The sequence below is a fragment of the Lathamus discolor genome, chromosome 10 (genome assembly GCF_037157495.1).
Source record: "Lathamus discolor isolate bLatDis1 chromosome 10, bLatDis1.hap1, whole genome shotgun sequence".
Lineage (NCBI taxonomy): Eukaryota > Metazoa > Chordata > Aves > Psittaciformes > Psittacidae > Lathamus > Lathamus discolor.
In genome coordinates this window covers 17,816,052-17,831,384 of record NC_088893.1, presented here as the reverse complement: position 1 = coordinate 17,831,384, position 15,333 = coordinate 17,816,052, and the positions used below count along the sequence as shown (strand labels likewise).

The following is a 15,333-nucleotide window of genomic DNA, read 5'->3' as shown; positions in this document are numbered from 1 at the left end:
CAAGACAGAGAATGTCTTTAAGCTGCTCAGTGCCTGTTCCTCCCCATCCGTTGTGGTTCTGGCTGCCCTGTTCAAAGGTTTATTAAAATATGATTGAGGATGAAAAGGAGCCTCTTGTGTGAAAGGGGAACTAAACAGAGCTGGGCTTTGACTCTGGGAAAGATGGGAGTGGGGGAGAAATGGGTAATAGAGGTGTAAGAAAACTGTGAATGCTTTGCAGAAGGAATGGGGTAGGGAGCAACTGTTCATCACTGGCCACAATACAGAAATTGGGGCTATCTCCTGAAAAGATAATACAGAAATTGGGGCTATCTCCTGAAAAGATGAGGCAGTGTGATCCCAACGAAGCAAATGGGGATGTTTTTTCAGTCGAATAAGGCTGTGTGAGTTATATTCTTTATCTCTGGGAGGGCTGGTTAACTCCTAAATTTAGGAGTTTATAGCGTGCTTCCCCCCCGTTTTTCTTCTCCTTCATCCCGAACCCCCATCCTTGTTGCCCGGCCGATGCTGCTCTCCCCGCTCCTCGACGGGACCAGCCCCAGTGTGCAGAGGACCCTGCGCTGACCCCGCTCACCTCCCACTTCATCCCCGCAAGAAACCCCAGTCCCTCCCTACACCCGACCGGGACCGCCCCTCCCGTCCCGTCCCACCGCTCCCCCCCCCCCACCCCGCACCGCCGGCCCCTGCGCGGCGCCTTTAAGCCCCGGTGCGTGATGTGACGGCGGCCTTGAGACACCGTGCGGCGGCCGGCGGGGCTGCTGCGGGCACCGGCGGGGACCGCTGCGCGGGGCGACCGCCCCGTCCGGTGTCACCCCGTGCCCGACGGGGACCGCCGGCTCCGTGCGATCCACGGCTCGGGGTAGGGGGGGACCCCGTCCGCTGTCACCCCCTGCCCGGAGGGGACCGCTCTTCGGTGGGGACCCCCGGGCAATTGGGACCCGCCGCCCGTCGGGGCGGTCTCGGAGCGCGGCATGGACAGCGTGCAGCTGCAGGACTTCGCGGCGGGCTGGGTGGGCGGTAAGTGATGCGGTGGGCTCGGGGGGAGGACGGCAGCGAGGGGGAACGGGAGCGTAAACCCCCGTGGTACCCATGGACTGCGCATCGGGCCGGCGCGCTCGCACCAGCGGATGTCCGCTTTGCTTTGCTTTGCTCTGCTTTGCCCTGCTTTGCCTCGCAAGTGCAGTTTAATGCGATATCCACGAACGGGATACTTAAAACTGAAGTACCGGTACGTGCAATGCTGCTGTGACCGCACACTGCCGGCTCCCCTTGCTGGAAGCACCAAAGGGGAGCTCCGGGGGACGCAGTGGTAAAGTTGGGTCCCCCAGTCCCCTACCCTGAGGAGGTGCTGCATGGCTTTGACCCCACGGTCCTGCTTCGGCAAACAGGCTGATGGCCGGGGAGGGATATTGATCCGGTCTGCTGACAATGCTGTGTGCAAATACCGGGAAAACAGGCACCAGAAAGAGAAGGAAGTGTGAGGATGTGTAGAGGTACCGGTACTGAGGGCTCCCACTGGGTTTAATAGCTGATAAGGTGCACAGCTAAGCTGCCAGGGATGCAGTGCAGAAGCAGCAAGACAGAGGTTCAACCCCACACTGTCCACCACAGACCAGAGCTCTGCCCAGGCTGCTGCTCACACCAGGCTCGGGAAGGCGGTGTGAGATGGCCCATGGATCCTGACCAGGTCAGTAGGTTAGCTGACTCTAAAAGCACAGGGCCTCTGCCAAAAAGTTAGGTGAGCGGCTTGGTTTTTGGATCCCTGCAGCGCGCGGAGGCAGTGCAGTCACTCCCCCTGCACTGCTGACCCCATGCTGTCGCTGCACACCCCCAGACTGGGACAGGACGTCCAGGGGCTGAGCAGCCAGCAGTTTACATCACAGCACTGGACCACAGGCAGCCTTGGGTTATAATGTCAGGAGAAAAAGGGACATTTCCTATGGAAATCTCTCCTTCCCCCCTATAAACCCATCGCTTCCCATCCTATCACAAAAGCATCCTCAGTGTTTTGTGTAACGCTTTGTTTTCATCCCCAGGAGCTGCCAGCGTTGTTGTTGGTCACCCCCTGGACACCATCAAGGTAAACCACTTAGAACCATGTTCTCCTGTCACCACACAACCCCCCCCCCCCGACAAGGAGCCTCTCTCGAGACGATGCTTCACAACATCCTCCCTCACCCCATCAGCCCAAAGGGGAATTTAGCCTGGGTAGAAATGTTTTAACAGACTTTTTTCCTCTTCAGTGCTTGTTTTGAATGAGAAACTAAAAGAACTGGCTGATACGTGCGAGGATGAATGCTGAAAATCCAACCTGGCTTTACTTTATGTGTGGTTTAACAAACAATTCGGACAGTGTTTTATTGGACTTTGCCACAGACAAGTATTCAAAGGGCAATGGGGGAACTATATTTGTTTTGCTGCAGGCACATTTTTACGTGTTCTCCTAGTGCTGGCAATGCTGGGAGGGCAGAGTGCTGAAATGGTTATCCCAGCGCTATGAGACACGGTATTTACTATTCCTGCAAGACAACTATTCACAGAGGGAAGGATTTAGACACGTAAAAAGATACTTGCTAGCATGATGCAGACAATACAGCCTGACCCATCAAAGTTGACTGACCCCACTGATGCGGAGATAGAGGAAGAACCTGTTTCTCTTTCTGTACAGTGTGATAGACATTTCTGAGACCTTTCGTTCCTTCCACTGCTCTGCCCATGGGTTCTGATCTGGCTTCAGGCAGGGTTATCAGATGTGGCAAGCCCAAGAGCCAGTGGTCCCCTTTGCATCTTAGAGACCCTTGGAGGGCTATGGGGAGGATGGTCCAGTGCAGAACCATGCCACATCCCTTCCCAAGCCATTATAGCTACCCTGTTGCACACATCCTGGGATCAGGAGATGGTTGCCAGCCTTATCCTCTCTAAGCTGCTAAGGTGGTATCAGTCCCAGGAGCATCGCCATGTGAGGGTGGATGCAGACCCCACAGAGCGGAGCTGTAAAGCTGCCTGTGCCATCCCAGCAATAGGCACGGGCAGCACAGGCTGGCTCTGCCAGGGGTTGCCAAGGCAATCCCACTTCAGGCTGGAGGTCAGGACATCATTGCCAGGCTTGGGGGAGTTTGGCAGCTACTGAGAGCATCCTGCTGGGAGGCACTGGGTTTCTGGATGCCAAGAAAGAACGAGCCCATCCTTCGGTGCTTATAAAGACAACTGCCAGGCTGACACCTCTGTTGCTTGGGAATATCAAGTAGGCAGACTTGTTGCCTTTCCAGATTGAGGGGAAGGGAGGTGGAAAGGAGAGTGTTTTACACAGCACTAAGCCAGCAACGAGGCAGCTCAGCAGCATTTACAGCATCCAGGGGATTGGGCGGGGGGGGTCCTTCCCCACATGAAGGAGGAGGCAGTGGGATGGGTTATGTGGTACCCGCACCAGGGTTCCCATCCAGCAGGTCTCCTCCTTCAGCTGGCCCCTTCCCCATATCGCAGCCTCCATCAAATCCAAGCAGCTGCTTTTTCCCACAGCCTTGCAACACTCTGAATAGTTTTACATGTACTCACTTTTCACCCTCCACATTGCATTCATTTCCCCAGGAGCCTTCTCCAGTTTCTGGGCATCACCCAAAAGCCCTTTCTAATGAAAACACACCAAAAAGGAGACTTTTCCTGTGGAATATCCATGCTGGTATCAATTGACTTTGAGAGAGGTGCCAGCAGGGATTGCAGTGCCAGGTGTTAACAGCTTGGCTGAGGGGCATGTGTGCGAGGAGCAGTTTGCGAGGACACTCCGCTTCCCTCAGTTACTCAAAAAATGCATTAACCTGAACCTCTAAATACCTGGTTACTGTGTAAAAGAAAAAACAACAAGCCCATGGAGACAGAATGGAAATGTCTGGGCTAAGCATTCAGATGAAGCCAGGAGGGAAGGAAGGGCTGGGCACTGCGGCTGCCCTGTCCTGGCCTGCTTAGGGTGTAGGCAGCCTCCTCAGTGGTTCTCCCCTATCCCCATCACCCCCAGTGTGATTCATGGCATGCACTGGTCTGCCCCCATGGCCTGGGCCTGCTGGTGTTGTGCACTGCATGAGTACCAGCTTGTTTGTAAGGGCTCTGCTTCTGCTGCTGCCTTCCCCATGGCCTGTGGCTAAGCATGGAGCAGAGCAGCGGTACTCAGCGTGTTCAGACAGCAGCAGAGAACAGCGAGAGGTGGCCCTGTTAGCGTACTCCCACCGCAGCACCCCACTGGTAGGGTGCTTGCCAAATGATTGTGCTGGTCATAGAATCCCAGTGCTCAAGGCCGGGTAGGACACAAGCTGCTCTAGTACAAGGTGTCCCTGCCCCTGGCAGGGGTTGGAGCTGGATGAGCTTTAAGGTCCCTTCCAAGCCAAACCACTCTGTGATGATTATATGATATACTTGAGAAGGGGAAAGTATGTGGAATCATACAGGCTTTGTTGTGACTTACACACCATTGCGTACAGCTGTTGTAGGCATTGTTTGGAAGGTGTATAACCACTGCTTTCCAGAAACACTTGTTGGAGATGATGTAAAAATGTATTTTTAAGTGAAGCATGGAGAATTCCTGAGACAGAGCTGAATTATTTCGGCTCCATTTAGCGTATGTGTGTCTTAAGATCTTCTACTTTAGATCAGAACGACCCTGAAAGCCTCCCAGGGGAGCTCGCCTCTCCTTTAGAATACCTTTAGATGGATGTCTTTAGAATACATCCCAGCCTTCACTAACAGTCCCCAGATGGAGAGGACCACATCACTCTTCAATTTCCACATAGAACAGGACCTTGCCAAGGAGAGCACCACACACCAGTCTGCTGTGCTGGGCCACGGTGGCTGGTCTGCACTCGAGAGTAATTTGGCAGTCATCGATTCCAGATGTTGCAGAACGCTTCAGACCGCTGCAGTCCTGTTTAGCCCTGTGGATGCACATCTATCTTGTTTTATCACTCTGTTTTCTTTACAACTAAGGAAGGATTTGCTCTCAAAGCAAAAAACACATTGTTTATGTAGCATGAGTTTCCCTGGGCTGGAAGCATGGGAGTTTAATCACATTTTATGGATGTCTTTTGCAGACTCGTTTGCAAGCTGGGCAAGGCTACGGAAATACACTCAGCTGTGTTCTCACTGTGTACAGAAATGAGTCTGTAAGTACTTTATCTTACTGAAAATGCAAATAGATCAATAGATGAACGCATAAAGCAATTATACAAAACCACTGGTGACACCAGCAGTTTTATGAAGATCAATCAAGTTGATGCAATTAAGCCTGTAAATCCCTACATTCTTCTCTTACTTAACTCTAGGTAATGCTCCTGGGTACTTCTACAGGGAAAAGACAGATCCCTGGCATGGAGGGATAAATGTCCTCCCTTGGGTCAGGGTGTTACATCCACAGTGGCTCTTTTGCATGTACCTGCTGGGAAAGCTCTGCTGGAGGTATTTTGCTGAGTCTGGTGATGCTAGGACAGAATCCGTCCATAACAGGGACTTTTACATGGGTCTCTGTGCTTCCAGCATATCCTGTACCCTGCACAATCCTTACAAGCCTTTAGCAGTATGAACTCATTTTCCTGCGCAAACGGTTGGCTCGGGAGACATCTGCTACTTGGATTTGCATCTCTACCCTCATAGACAAGCCGGGTTTGCGCTGCTCGGTCCCATTCACCCTCCTAACTCCGGCTCCCTTCCCTGGGTAGGTGGTTGGCTTCTTCAAAGGTATGTCCTTCCCTCTGGCCAGCATGGCTGTCTACAGCTCCGTGGTGTTCGGTGTCTTCAGCAACACGCAGCGGCTCCTCAGCCAGCTCCGGCATGGAGACCCGGACAGCACACCGGTGCTTGCTGACGTGGCTCTGGCCAGCATGGTGGCTGGGTTCATCTCCGTGGGCATCGGCACTCCTGTGGATCTGGTAAAGATAAGGCTCCAGATGCAAACGCAGCCGTACATCCAAGGTAGGGAGAACGAGCGTCTTCTTCCTTTCTCTGTCAGTCCTTGGTGTTCACTGGGAGCTTTAGGACAGCTTTGCTTCAAGGCCTGGCTCTCTGCTGCCTTGTGCCACTGCAATGGAGGGCCATGAAGATGATCAGAGAGCTGGAACATCTCTGAAGACAGGCTGAGAGAGCTGGGGATGTTCAGCCTGGAGAAGAAAAGGCTCTGGGGACACCTTAGAGCAGCTCCAGTGCCTAAAGCGGCTATAAGAAATCTGGAAAGGGGCTCTTCATAAGGATATGTGGTGACAGGACAAGGAGGGGTGGCTTTAAGCTGAAGGAGTGAAGATTTAGATTAGGTATTAGGAAGCCCAGAGAAGCTGTGGCTGTCTTTTCCCTGGCAGTGCTCAAGGCCAGGTTGGACACAGGGGCTTGGAGCAAGCTGCTCCAGTGGAAGGGGTCCCTGCCTGTGGCAGGGGCTGGAATGAGATGATTGATAAGGTCCCTTCAACCCAAACCTATGATTCTATGATTCTATGATTCTATGATTCTATGAATCAAACTAAAAAGGCTTCCTCCTGCATTCCCTTTCTCAAACCTTTTTCCCACCCACTATGTAATGATCCAGTGAAAAGAAATGGACGGCAGTGATTTCTGATCAATGATGGTGGGCTTTTGAGAGCAGTTCTGTAGCAACATATTTATTATAATAGTTGTATCTCTTTGTTTTGCAGCAAACATGAAACTAAAGCCCACAGTTCCTGGATTTCCTGTGTACCGAGGTCCAATTCACTGCATCAGGACAGTCCTACAGAAGGAGGGGATAGCAGGAATATACCGAGGCGCAGGAGCAATGCTTTTGAGGGATGTTCCTGGGTACTGCCTCTATTTCATCCCTTACACAATCTTCTGTGGCTGGATTACCCCTGATGGATGCATTTCCCCTAATCCCTCCTCCATCTGGCTGGCAGGGGGAGTAGCAGGTAAGCACCTTTGTTTCTCACAACACTGGCAAAACAAGGATGGGAAGGATCCAAGGGGAGATTACAGGGTCACCAGGAGAGGACATGGGGCTGAACAAGCTCCCTCCCCTAGGGCCAGGTCTCCTGGCACCACAGCTGCTCTTTATGACCTGGCAAACGTTATGGAAGTTGTGTTATCAGACCTTCATCAGGCTCAATGTCAGCGAGAAGGGGCACAGCCAGCGCCTTCATCTCCCTGGATGTCCCACGGCAGCCTGCCTATCACACTGCCAGTGATCCTCAGGCAGCCAAGATGCCTCCAGAAGAGGACTTCAACCTGTTGGCTGCCCACCAGGAGGGTGTGTGCCCTACCCACAGGCAGCAGAAGCAGAGCTGACTGTTATTAATCTTCTTACTCTTCCCTGTGTACACCCGTAGTAGGACTGACATGTACATCTCTCATCGCGCTCCCATGTATAAAGTCACCCCTGCACCCACTCCCCATTTCCTGGCTGTTTCTAATCACAGACCCCTAAACGAAAGTCAATCTTTAGCTCAGGTAATGATCACAAAATGCCATCTCTATTTCTCCTGCAACTAAACAGAGCCCTGGCCCATCTGGGCAGGTTCTCCAGCATACCCCAACACTCATATTGGTCCATACAAACTCTTTGTCTGTCCAACTGGGCCGTGCATTGTGGTTGCATGCTGACCTTGTCAGAGAGGCAAAAGATCCCACTCAGCTGCAGCCTAATTAATGTAAATGGCCTGTTTCCTTATAAGAATGATGAGGTAGGTCAGCTGTGTTGGGTTCAATCCTGGCTCCATGTGATGGAGCTGTCTCTTGTTTGTTTTGTCAGCTCAAACCTTGGTTTTTCAACAGTATTCTCTGAGGATTCCAGGTTTTCTGCAGCTTGAGCTTTTCCCACAACATGTCTATGCTCTACCAAAAGCACAGCAGAAGATTTGCATCTGGAGGACACCCCTGGGCTGCCTGCACTGGATTACCAGCATCACCCCCAAAACCTCAGTGCTCCATCCAGAAACAGGGAGCTTTGCTCCTAGGAATACCATTCCTGCACCTGAGCAGTGAGAACCCCATGAATACAATGGGGTAGAGGAGAGGTGAACGTCGGAGTTCAGTGACCTGTGCCCAAGGAAATATAGAGAAGAAACTGTTCAAATACTTCTGCATTTTTCTAGGAGCCATCTCCTGGGGGACTGCTACTCCAATGGATGTTGTGAAAAGTCGGCTTCAGGCTGATGGAGTTTATTTGAGCAAGTACAAAGGGACCCTTGACTGTATCTTGCAGAGCTACCAGAACGAGGGCTTAAAAGTAAGTGATATTTGAAGTAAAGCCTGGGTATTAGGCATTTAATTTTAATTGGAAAATACGATGGATGTTTTAAACCTCTCTGCAGGGTTGAGAGGCAGCTAAAGCCCATTACTGTGATTATAATAATGACAGTAGGTAATTATAGTGGAGGTTCTTTTATATCCCAATAGTGAGAGTAATAACATGCCTTACAGCAATGAAAAATGAATGACTGGGGGTCACAGTCTGCTGGTGTAATTAACTTAAACTAACACTTCATGTCAGTGCCTTTAATTGTGAGTATGATTTGACTTATTATAAATGAGAGGTTGAAAATCTCGCCTCTGTGATTGCCTCTATAAAATGCAGAGGTCAAATGCTTCCCATTGACACTGAAATCAATGGGAGATCATTCCAATGGCACCCTGGGTGTGTTTGGCTGCCCTGGGTAATGCTTTGGTGGAGCTGATGCTGCTTTTTGCATTGCCCACCCTCATTCTGCACCAAGATAGAGCTGGCTGAAAACGCTCTTAAATCAGAATTGCTTTGGTTTTCAATGTGAAGAAGGGCTGTGTGCCAAAACCAAGCTCATGTCTTCTGACTTTGTCTCTTAGTGTAATAAAAGATGTTTGTTCTGCCTGCAAACTTTGCCTCAGTTAAAGGTGGATGGTAAAGAACAGCTTTATTGCATTGCCAGTGTATGGTTACGAGAAGGGATGTCTCCTGATATTGAAATAAATCTCTATTTAAGCTGCCATCAAAACATCACGTGGGCTTTTGGCTCCAAAGTGCTGATTTTCACATTTGGAGGGAAAAGTAACAAGTTACAGGAAGAAAACTAAGCTCCAAAATCACAAGTCGGTGTGATTTCAGTATGTGCCAACATGCCACAATGTTGTGCCAGCCGACACTGGGCCGGCAGTCTGGTTTGGGTTTTGCTGGTAAATGAAGAAAGCCATTTTGATATGAAGCACAAGTACCTGGAGAGATGCTAAAGACTGCGCTTGGAGGGTCAGGCTCTATGCAGGCTGCCTGCCCTGCGTGCTCAGTTTGGCATGTGGCTTCACAGTAAAACAGTGTGTTTGAAAAGGGAATTTCCCTGCGTTTTCCCTTCTCTTTCCATCCTCATCCCCTACCTGCCTTGTCCTGCCTGAATATTAACAAGTCAGTCAGGCACTCAGTTGTTTTTGTTGGAGGTCCAAGCTGCTTGCAGTTTTGTTGCTGTCATGCCTGGCACGCAGACTAAAGCTGGCAATAGGACTGCATAGCAGCTGATGATAAGACAGGATCCTTCTCTTGTAAGGAGACACACAACTGGTAAATGGCAAACTCAGGTTTGGATGTTTTCTTCTGGGGACAAAGGAACAGCATTGACAGTGCTGGAAGTAATTGCCTGTATACGCACAACCAAGTCAGCACAGCCCTCTTCTTTCTGCATAGTCGGGTGTGTTCATTCTGATGAGAAAAGCTTATGACTCTGGCCTTTCCTTCATAAATCCTCACTCTTCTTTAACTTGGCTCTTTTGTGTTACTGCTTGGATACTGCAAAAGAAAATGGAATTTCCTCCCAGAAAATGCTATTTTCCTAACAAAATAAACCACCCCAATAAATCAATAATATCCTAAATATCCCAATATTGCAATTTCATGTTGCAAACTCCATCCTAAGATATGTGAGCATACTTTAATTCTGTCTTGTGCAAGGCAGCACCATGCACTGGATTTACTGGATACAAGATATGGTGGTGTTTAGCAGAGCTCAGTATAGGGAAATGCTCATTTGACACTTTAATCTATGGGCTTTTGGTCTTGGAGCTGAGATATTCCACACTTCTGTACAGCAGCCATGGGAGCTTTGCCTTTGTAAAGCCTGGAAGGGGGCTGGCTTTGCTGATGTGACTTTTCAAGCCCATTTTGAACATGAGGTGTTTAGATTAGTGACCACAGTGATGAGCCTGGGTGGTTGAAGCAGGGACTTTGTGAGAAACAGGCCAGCAGAGATGCTCCCTGCAACCCTTGTCTTGTAAATAGGAGCAACAAGGGCCCCTCTCCACTTGCCAGAAAGCACTTTGCTGTTCAAGCACCCAAGAGCCACAGGGTCTTTCACTCTTGTAAGTGCCAGCATCTTTTCAAAACCCGTATATGAGCAGAATGAGGAAGACTGGCTGCAGGTATTTGTTATCTTAATGAAAGAAAATGCTGGGATACCCAAGCTTGGCTTTTAGGAACCCTTATGTGAAAATACCAGCTTTTACCTAGTATTTTCCCCAAAGCTGGTGGTGAGAGCCAGTTCTCAGCAAGGTACAAAGTAAACCTGGTTTTCCTCTGCAACCACAGACCCAGCCCGGGGAAGCAGCATTTGCTGCACGAAACCAACAGCCTCCTTGTTGTACCCCAGGGTTTGTATGATCCCAATGTGCTTGTCTGTGCCAAGGAAAGGAGGGACTGTAGCTAGCTAGGACAACACTGGAACGCATTTTGGGTTTCTTGCTTTCTGCTATACACAAGGATGTTTTTTTACCCTTTACCTCTTGTACCTCCTGTGGGCAGATACAGATGGGAGCACAGAGCTCAGTGATACCAAACCAGTGACTTTTGCCATTGCTTTTCCATTTTCCAGCACAGACTTCAGCAATGACCAGAAGCAAGAGTAGATTCTGGTTCTTCAGAATCCCACTATGACTTCATTCACTGTTTTCTTCTTCTTAAAAGACCCCATATATTCCTATGCTCTAACCTTTTTCCATCCCCAACAGGTCTTTTTTAGGGGCATCACGGTCAATGCAGTGCGAGGATTCCCAATGTGTTCAGCCATGTTTCTTGGCTATGAACTTTCCCTCAAAGCAATGAAAAGAGACCAAACTGAGACCAATCCTTAACTTCCAGGTCAGCACATAAAGACCCTTTAGCTTGATTAAAGTTAGAGAATTCATCTTTTGAATCAAATGGAGTTGCAATTGTAGAGATCCTCTGGAAGACAGGTAACCTACATCTGAATAGCCACTTCTCAAATCTGGGTCTGTGGGATGTGGAGCAGACAATGGATTTAAGCTTTATTCCAGACTCCTAGAATTTCACTGCAATCTCATTGTTGTGATTGTTTAGATCAGTCTAAATCACAAAAGAGAATTTGAAAGGAAAATATTCTCTAATGCTTTATAAGTTGTGAAATGTGATTCTCACCAAAGTCCCTGCACAGTATCAATTCCTCCCTTGATCCTCCCACAAAGACCTGAAATTAAGCCCTTTTGAAGTGTCTTCACCATCAAGTCAGTTTTACTCTTTCCCTCATAAACCTAGGGTTGCGTAAAGGAGCAGCATTAAAAATATCCAATTAAAGACCCTTCTTAGCAGTTTAATACTCATTCTCAGCTCTTTCCTGCAGTACTTCATAAACCTCCTTCTTTCTTATTCCCAAAGTGTTGCTGGGAAGACCTGGAAGCCTCCTACTGTCCTGAGCCAAACCAGCAGTGTGGTGTTGGAGAGGGATCAGCTGCTCTGACCGAAGACTCTCATCCTGCACCGACAGCATCTGCTTTCTCTTCTGCCATGGACTTAGTCCCTGGAGGACACTGATAACTGCACCAGCTCCATCAAATCCAAAGACTGTTTTCTTATCAAATCTTTCCCTCTGTTGTCTCAGAGCACCTTAATAATCCCCATGGTGGTGTTGGGCTTTATCATCAATGACATTTTCCTATTGAGCCAAGAGAACAACTGGCTTCCCTTACCCATGAGTGAGATATACCCAAACCAACCCACCAACATCAGCCAAGCAGCATCTTTTGTATGGCACAGTATATAATGCTCCTCTTTGTGAGCAAGGAAAGGAGGAGGTGAGGTGGGTGTGCAGGGCCCTCTGGTCCAGGAAGGGCTGGATTCCCACCAAATCCTGGCTTGCTTTCAGGATCAAAGGAATGGATGACTCTACCCATACGAATGGATACTTGTGGTTTCCATCGCAGAACTCTCCAGTTTGCCACAATTTAACACATTATCACGGAAAAAATGTGAAGGGCTTCAACAACCCCTTTGTTTTCTAAGGTATAAATTGAATTGGGAAAAGGGAGGATGTTAAATTAGAGGCTCAGCTGCTCTTTTTCTTCAGAAAACAATAAACCAAGTCATACAGATGGCTGGCTATTACTTTACCTAACTCACCTTGTGTAGCCCTCCAGGGACCTGCTAGAGGTGACTTGTTTGACCTGATCTCCCTGATACAACAGTCCAACTTGCCAGCTGCCAAATCCTACATGCATCCCTTTGCATCACCAAAGGAGGTCTCTGAGGGATGCAGAGCTTATCCCAAACTGTTCTCCAGAATACACAGGCCAGCTTCAGACGTCCAGCTCTTTGCTGCAATCCTGCTGAGACAACTGGGGCAGCCCCAGGTCTCTCTTTGGTCTACCTCAGCTTTTCAACTATTCCAAGGTCTTTTATGTTGTGGCTATTTCTGTTTATGCTGTTCAGTATCTCCATGCTTGCTTTTCTAAGCATGGAGCTTCTGGTGCCGAAACCCAAGAAGAACCATCTCTGCTGGGATAAAAGGACTCGGGTGGCATTGGCAGGAGAGGCTGAGAACAGCCTCACATGCAGAGGGACATGTGGCATCAGGGACATTCAGGGACAGCACTGAGTGGTTCCCCCATCTTGGTGAAGAGCTCCAGAGGAAAAGTCCCACAATGATGGGTTTAGCAGATGCCATCAAGAAAAGCTTCTGAAGACAACCTGGAGCAGCCGTCCAGGCTTCCTTCTTTATAGAGGAGAAGGGAAAAGAAACTCCTCTGTCCTCTTCCCTCGGTGAATGGAGGAACTGGTGACAAGACTTGAAGACCTTAGCAAAAAGTGCCTAAAACCTCAGGTTTCTGAGCATTACTCATAAATGGGGTTCCCAACCTTGGGCTCCTCTTTACTGGGGCCTGAACTAAAACCAGAAGTGTGGCCTCCCCCAAAACTGGCCTTAAATGTGGGAGAAAGAGCCGGTGTTGCTTCATCTCAGGACATGCAGGTGAGGAGGCTCACGATGCCTTTGAGCTTGACAAGAACACGAACTGTTTCTGACAAACAGTATGGGTAAACGGAATGAACCTTCACAAAAGAATTTGTTGCTGGCTGCACTTAAGGTTTCACCTATTCCATGTTACCTCTTTTAATGCACATGGATGTAAACCATGTTCTTTAGATGCATAATATCCTATGTCTCCAAGGATAATATTTGGGGAAGCTTGTTTTTCAATGCAAATAAGTGGTGGTGCTAATCTGCCCACATTATACATTATATACACCATAAAATGGAATGAATTAATTAAACTGCTGAGGTTTGCAACAAGGTGTGTATGTGAATGATCCTGCCCTCTCAGTGCCCAGGTTTGGTCTGCCCAGTGCTTCCCCAGATGTAAAGCCCTAAGACCCACGTTGGAGCTGTATGGTGAGTTTTCCTGATTTCTTCATCCAGTTAAACCAGTTTTGAGATGGATGCCCAGGATTTAGGATCATGGATTCATAGAATGGTTTGGGTTGGAAGGAGCCCTAAATATCATCCAGTTCCAGCCACCCTGCCATACGGAGGGAAAAGATAGACATGAAGTGATTGGGAAGTGAATACAAAGCTTTGGCCACATGATGGCAACCTCATCCATAGCAGAGGATGGCCGTGTGCTGCTGCTGTCGTGGTCCATTCAACCCCAGGTCCAGGTTTGCTGTCAGAGCATCACACGCTCCCCTCTCAATAGGCAGCCCCCCACTGGGCACCGCACAGATGATTTTGGGGTGATCCAGCCCTGCCAACGGCTTCCCTAGTGTATTCCCCTTGGATTCGAGGGTGACAGCAGCCTCGCAGGAGGTAGGGCTGATTGATGCTGGGTCAGGAGCAGCAGGGTTGGGATGAGCAGCTTTTGAGGTATGGTTGTACCCATTGCTGTGATGGATCACGGGGGTTCCCAGCACACGGAGCCTGACAAATATCTTAGTCTTGCTTCTGAAGCAGTGGCTGTGTCACTGAGGAAAGAGGTCCAGGAGTGGGGCTGGGGGCTGCGTGATGCTGCAGGGCGTCAGCCCCATGCCTCGAAGATGAGGGATGGCAATTACCATTTATGCACACAGAGACTTGACAGGTGAGTGTTTTGTCAATGGTTTTCTTTATGATATATCAAATATATTAATTTGTAGAGATAATACTAATATCATTATCTATGGATAGAAATTAGGAGCTTTAAGGAATCCTCTTTGGGGACCTGGTGATGGGATTTTAAACACTGCCTTGCCTGGCAGACAAACAGCCATACATGCAGCTGATTCAGGTCCCTTGTACAGGGCACTGATTGCGTATGCTGGTGATTTTGTCATTGCATTACACAAAAAAATCCCTGGTATCAATGGAATTCAGGATATGGACCCAATCTTCTGTCAGTGGCTGCAGTGACCTACCCTTGGTGGCACATTCCCCAGCACCATGCACAATGGAGTGCAAGAATCCATCTGCTTGATGGCTTGTTCACAGATGCTCAGAGCCCCATATTTCTAACATTAAATGCAGTGACGGCTGAAATAGGTAAAAACTGATTAGGCAGAATAGAAGAACCAGGATACCCACTTCTCTGCTCTTCTGGCCTGGAATATGAAAGCATACTGAGACCTATCATGCCTCACACAAACCTGTAACTGCCTGACTTTCACGCTGATGGTGGTGTTCCAGCTCTTACAACACCTCATATTACTTAATGAGATGCTGGCTGTCTAGCTGTTTTTCCAGTTTATACACTATGTAATGCTATGGTAGGGAGTAAAGGTAACAGCAGTTTATTTCCTCATGTGAAGAAAACCAAACAAACAGGAACCAATTTTCCAGTGCAAATCCCTGACCTGGAGGAAGGTCTTTGGTGGTGGGAGAAACTTCGTGATGCTCGTAAGGTGGGAGTAGGATGGGGCTGCCTTTGGCCAGGGGTTGTGCATCCCCCTGCATCCCTGTTCCTGGGTACCTATAATGTCCTTAAGTCCTTCTCTCAGGGCACCCCAGTGGTTTTAGTGCCTGCTGAAGCCATCTCTGTGATGGCCCCGGGCCAGGCTGGGATATTCTCATGCCTCAGGAGTCCCTTCCTGATGTGTCAACACCTTGGGAAGGTGAG

At 49.0% G+C, this 15,333-nt stretch overlaps 1 protein-coding gene across 3 annotated transcripts; it reads left to right on the top strand.

The window, feature by feature from the left end:
• The first annotated feature begins 706 nt into the window (after positions 1-706).
• Positions 707-13,538, top strand: SLC25A48 (solute carrier family 25 member 48). Of its 3 annotated transcripts, XM_065690688.1 has the most exons (8): positions 707-1,017; positions 2,037-2,080; positions 5,079-5,150; positions 5,703-5,955; positions 6,666-6,914; positions 8,097-8,230; positions 10,966-11,095; positions 11,630-11,717. In XM_065690688.1, the coding sequence occupies exons 1-7, from the start codon at positions 972-974 to the stop codon at positions 11,086-11,088; spliced, it is 921 nt and encodes a 306-aa protein (XP_065546760.1). In that variant the 5' UTR covers positions 707-971; the 3' UTR covers positions 11,089-11,095; positions 11,630-11,717. The 3 variants fall into 3 exon arrangements, with proteins under 3 accessions (XP_065546760.1, XP_065546759.1, XP_065546761.1); XM_065690687.1 differs by lacking the exon at positions 10,966-11,095 and having other exon boundaries at positions 11,630-13,538; XM_065690689.1 differs by lacking the exons at positions 10,966-11,095; positions 11,630-11,717 and having other exon boundaries at positions 7,754-8,183.
• The last annotated feature ends 1,795 nt before the right edge of the window (positions 13,539-15,333 follow it).